The sequence below is a fragment of the Tasmannia lanceolata genome, unplaced genomic scaffold (assembly GCF_043159265.1).
Source record: "Tasmannia lanceolata isolate RefF3 unplaced genomic scaffold, GAP_Taslan_0.1 ptg000003l, whole genome shotgun sequence".
Taxonomy (NCBI): Eukaryota; Viridiplantae; Streptophyta; class Magnoliopsida; order Canellales; family Winteraceae; genus Tasmannia; species Tasmannia lanceolata.
This window is the reverse complement of record NW_027518680.1, coordinates 60,924,594-60,930,217: the sequence shown is the minus strand read 5'-3', so window position 1 is coordinate 60,930,217 and position 5,624 is coordinate 60,924,594. Positions and strand designations below refer to the sequence as shown.

The following is a 5,624-nucleotide window of genomic DNA, read 5'->3' as shown; positions in this document are numbered from 1 at the left end:
GTCTAAGTGCGAAATGACGTGCTATCCTAAGCACCCGTGGGACCCACTTGAAGGGGATGTTACTTGTCACACACACTCTCTCTCATCCTAAATAATACTAAAGTATGTAATATTATACTAATATGGTGTATAGTTTATTAGTTTGGCATTTACTACGAGAGTTGGTGAACCGTGATTGGCCTTTCGAACGTCCCAAAAAAGGATACCGTGCCCACTCTCCCGTACGCTTGGATTGGACCTTTTTTTGGAAACTCTTTCCTTTTCTGCCCCATTATTCCAGTTTCCTTTTTTCTTCACCTCCTATCGTTTGGTAAACAAAATACTCCTTCACTTCCCTCCAAATTACATTACACTTCTAAAGGGGCTTTTGCGAAGGAACCCTTCTACTCTTCTATATTTGCAAAAAGAGTCTTCTAGTTTTGACAATTCCAAATTACACTACACTTCTAAAGGGACTTTTGCAAAGGAAGTCTTATACTCTGCTTTATTTGCAAAAAGAGTCTTTCTAGTTTTGACAATTCCAAATTACATTACACTTCTAAAGGGACTCTTGCAAAGGAAGTCTTATGCTTTGCTTTATTTGCAAAAAGAGTCTTCTAGTTTTGACAATTCCAAATTTATGTTACACTTCTAAAGGGACTTTTGCAAAGAAGTCTTCTACTTTGCTTTCTTTGCAAAAAGAGTCTTCTAGTTTGACAATTTCGAATCACATTACACTTCTAAAGGGACTTTTGCAAAGGAAGTCTTCTACTTTGCTTTATTTGCAAAAATAGTCTTCTAGTTTGGAAATTGCAAATAGTCACTACCTTTAAGTGAATTTTGTATGCCATCAATTTATGTCCAAATTATACAATGTTAGATTTACCTTATAAAAGATGAAAATACCCATGATGGTCAATGATAAGTTTTAAATCGTGGGTGTCAGAGTGTGGGAATATCATTTCTATATATGCTAGCATTCTTTGCCCATGCTATGAATGGGTGTAAAAATTGGCCCACCTCATCAAAACACAAAACATGAGGTGTAAATTTGTTGGCCCTACCCAATATATAGGCTCATGCGGAGATCGTGCGACTTACTCCATCAACACACCACGCAAAATGGTGGGCCCCACAGGATGCATGGCTTTGAATTGAGTTGTTGGCCCCACATAAAGTATTTTTTTTTTGGTAACGAAGGGTGTCCCCACCCAATTCGAGGGTAGGACTATTTCCCTACGGATGCGAGTAATGGAAACCATGCGCATCAGGTAAGCAAGGGGGATTCGAACGCTCGTCACTGGGGAGCAAAGCCATGACTTTATACCAAAGAGCCACACCCTTCTGGGTTTACATAAAGTATTTTGGTCTTTCTACATGGTAATTTTCATCCTTCCATATATACAAGGACATTGTGGTATTTTTTGAGTCAAAAAAAAAATCTACCATGCGTATTTTGGTAACATGTTAAATTTCCAAAATTCACTCAAACCCATGACTCAATTTGCAAATTCTCAAACTAGAAGACTTTTTGCAAATAAATCCCAGTAGAAGATTTCTTTTGTAAAAACCCCCTTATTAAATTTGACTAGTATATTACTTAATACGTATTGGTATTCTAAAAGGGGTGTCTTTATGAAAAAAGGGGGTAGATCCGTAGATGAAGCAATTGTGGTGTTTATTAGTGGTTTTTTCTCCATTTCATTAGTTGTTACTTGTCGTATATAAAGTCCTTGAAGTTGAATGAAATTGACACATAGATTATGCTTTTCGATTTGGCTAACGTGGGAAAGAATAGTAAGAAAGAGATGCTTCTTTTTCCCATTTCTACAAGAATTTCACTAGTAGTATGATTTGAGAACAGTAGGGAACAACAGAGAGAGAGAGAGAGAGAGAGAGAGAGAGAGGCTTCATGTTGGATCTAAATGAGTCACCCGATCAGATAAAGGAGTGTATTTATCAAAATAACAGTATAGGATCTGTTACTAACGAGCTTGATAATGAGAATTCAAGCTCTTCTGTGGTAGTAATTGAACCCTCAGATGATGAGAAAAATAATAAGAAGAGAAAAATATTTGGGTTTTCAGTAGAGGAGGAGAAAGAGAATGGAAAAGCAGTTACTCGGCAGTTTTTTCCTGTAGAAGAATGTTCCGGTGAGCTTGCCGGAGAAATGAGTAGTGGTGGGAAAAATCCGGCCAGTCCTCTCCCTTGGGCCCACTGGGTAGGTGTCACATTCTGTCAATCGGAGCCCACAGGAAAACCCACCGGAAAACCGATTAAGAAGAGCCGGAGAGGACCCAGATCAAGAAGTTCTCAATATCGTGGAGTCACTTTTTACCGGAGAACCGGTCGTTGGGAATCCCACATATGGTTGGTTTTTTTTTGGATTCTTGTTCTTTTTAAAGTTGGATTTTCATTTCCACCCAAATCACCTTTTTCTAGGTTCTGTCTCCTCTTTCATTTCTTGTCTTGAATTGCACCATTCTCTCTTTCTTTTTATTGCAGGGATTGTGGGAAACAAGTTTATCTAGGTATGTAAATTTTCTTCTTCTTCTTCTTCTACCTTTTTTTTTTTTTTTTGGTTCATTTTTGAATGATTTTAATTGTGTCTTTCTGATATAGGTGGATTTGACACAGCACATGCAGCTGCTAGGTATTTCTTTGTTTTTACCCTTCTTTTCTTCTAATTTTTTTTTCCACCCAGGATAGTAATTTTGTTAAATAATAATGGATTATAGGTGCACTTAAGTGGTAAGGATTACCCCATGTAAAATGATTCACTAGAAGCTCCTAATTTGGCTAAGTAATCAGCCAAATCATTGGCACTTCTAGGAATAATGGTAAAAGATCAAACATTAAACAAACACATAATCTTTTATTCCATCCATAAGATTGTGTTAGATGAGTCACTTTCCTCTTCCAATCTACCTTCCATTTGAAGGAAATTGTAAGATTCTTAGTGAAGTGCATGAATTTCAGCTTCTCTAGAGTCCCCAACACTTTGTTTTCCTATAATTTCTGTTGGGTTCTTGTAAAATCCGTTTTTATTTTTGTTGTTTACCTGTTTTGCTAAGTAAGAAATAATTTTCCACCGAAACTTTTGGTATTAAATTTGAGAAAATTTTGTTTCAGAGCATATGATAGAGCGGCCATCAAGTTTCGGGGTGTCGATGCAGACATCAATTTTAGCCTGGATGATTATGAGGAAGATTTGAAGCAAGTAAGAGGGAGATCTCTTATTCTCTTATCTTCTTATCTTTGCTTTTATTGTTCTTTTATTCAATTCGTTATACATCTAATAAAAGTAATTCAAGGGATAATGGTGTGGTTGTAACAGATGAGTAATCTGACCAAGGAGGAATTCGTCCATGTTCTTCGTCGCCAGAGTACTGGATTTCCTCGTGGAAGCTCCAAATTTAGAGGTGTTACCTTGCATAAATGTGGAAGATGGGAGGCTAGAATGGGGCAGTTCTTGGGGAAAAAGTACTAATTTTTTCCTCTTTGTTCAAAATTACTGAAACATTAAGAGAAGTTTTGTTCTCTATAAAGATTTTGTCTTTTTGATGGTGTTGTTGGCTTTGTTTTACTCATTTAGAATATCCCAAATTTGGGTATGTTAATTGAACAGATATGTGTATTTGGGCCTATTCGATTCTGAAGTTGAAGCGGCGAGGTATTCTGCACTTGATAGATTGTATGTTTTTATTCAGATCATATAAATTTGGGGTTGTTTTTATCTGAAATCTACCTGTTTAGGGCTTATGACAAGGCGGCGATCAAGTGTAATGGAAAGGAGGCAGTAACTAATTTTGATCCTAGTATTTACGAGAGCGAGATTAATTCTGCTAGTAAGTAATTTGAGGGGTTTGGCATTTGGTTGCAATCTAAAATTTGAAATTTCATCTCTCCTTGTGCACATTTGGAATGAAACCATTGTTCTGTCCAGATAGTGATGCCATGGATCATAATCTGGATTTGAGTCTTGGGAATTTGGCATCGAGACGGGACAGTTTTGAATCGACAGAGAATGAGAGATTTAATGGGTTGGATCAGATGGGTGGGAGGAGCATTAAGCCATGGGTAATGCACAATTTAGTTATCTTTCGGACTCAAGACATGTATCCTACTGAAATTCTCATTTTAAAACTTGAATTTCCTTTCTTTGCTTTCATTTCCAGGTTGATGGGGAGCAAGGGAGAAGCAACAATCCTCATAGACAGCTTGACGAGAGGACCCGGGAACTAATGATGTTCAATCACACCCACATCCAATCTCCATTCTCTTTCAAGTTGAATGAGGTGAACAAGTACGCTCATTTCACGAGAAGCAGAGAAACCCCCATGCTGCATTTGATACAGCAGCCATTCAATCCTCCCTGTTACCAGGTGGGTACCCAGAATTATGCATTCTCTGAGTTGGATTTGTCTTGTTATGTTGTATTTGATCTTGGAGCTTCTTTTTTTTTTTTTGGAGTTGGTTTTGTTTCGTTTATGCTGTATTCTATCCGGGTTTTTATTAGAAGCATTTTTCTGAGTTGTGTTTGTTTTATTGTGCTGTATTCCATCTGGGTTTTGATCAGAAGCATTTTTCTGAGTTGGGTTTGTTTTGTTATGTTGTATTCAATATGGGTTTTGATCAGAAGCATTTTTCGAGTTGGGTTTGTTTTGTTATGTTTTATTCCATCTGGGTTTTGATCAGAAGCTTTTTTTTTGGGTTGGGTTTGTCTTGTTATGTTGTATTCTATCTGTGTTTTGATCAGATTTTGTCAATAAACAGATTTCAGGCAGTAGTGATGGAGGAAGAATTGGAGGCCTGGCAACAGGAGAACCACAACAAAGGCAATCAAATTGGGGCAGTATCAACTCAACCCAACTGTTTGCTACCACTGCAGCATCATCAGGATTCTCATCTCAGATAATAAAATCACCCAATTTGCTGCAGAAAAATGGGTTCCACTCTCTCATGAGACCCACATGACCTTGGATTTTTCTTCTTTGCTACTTATTTTCTCTGTTCATTTCTCATTTTCTCTCATTTTTCTTCAATGCTTCTTCAACCTACTTATCTACCACCAATTCATATCTTCTCTCCAAAGTTTTATTGTATTGTATGTATCCACTGAAAGATTTTTGAATTCTAAGAAATATATGAAAAGAACCCAACCAGTCAATGTCCTGTGCCTTTATGCTTTGTTTGGTTGCACAAAAGCCCCGCAGCGGTCGGAATTTGGTTTGGATTTGACATGCCAATGCATTGGACTCTCGTTGATTTCCTTGGATTTCTCTCATGTAATAATTGCTTGTCTCTTTCTTGTCCCCTTCTTCCAAAAGCAAAGAATTATGGTTGATTTTTTAGGGAATGATGCTCTCTCTCTCTCTCTTCCCTCTCTCCTCTCTCCCTATATATTGGTAATAAACCTCTACTTTTTCTCCTACTCTCCGAGTATTTGCTGCGAAACCATACACTGCTACAAAATTTTCCGAGGTAATTCTAAGAAAATCAAAACGCTTGTCTCCTCCCTTTGACTTCCTATTCCACTACTCTCCGAGCCCCTCCAAGCAACCTATAGTAGCATTTGTATTTATAGAGGCTTTTACATGAAATACTTTTGCAAAACTACTATAACTACTTTCATTTGGAATTTA

The 5,624-nt window shown here is 37.3% G+C and overlaps 1 protein-coding gene across 1 annotated transcript; it reads left to right on the top strand.

The window, feature by feature from the left end:
- The first annotated feature begins 1,757 nt into the window (after nt 1-1,757).
- Nucleotides 1,758-5,144, top strand: LOC143863983 (AP2-like ethylene-responsive transcription factor TOE3). Its single transcript, XM_077374796.1, has 10 exons — nt 1,758-2,349; nt 2,485-2,510; nt 2,602-2,632; nt 3,112-3,199; nt 3,317-3,462; nt 3,608-3,652; nt 3,736-3,827; nt 3,926-4,059; nt 4,158-4,364; nt 4,756-5,144. Exons 1-10 carry the CDS (start codon nt 1,892-1,894, stop codon nt 4,954-4,956), a joined length of 1,428 nt encoding a protein of 475 aa, XP_077230911.1. The 5' UTR covers nt 1,758-1,891; the 3' UTR covers nt 4,957-5,144.
- Nucleotides 5,145-5,624: the final 480 nt, after the last annotated feature.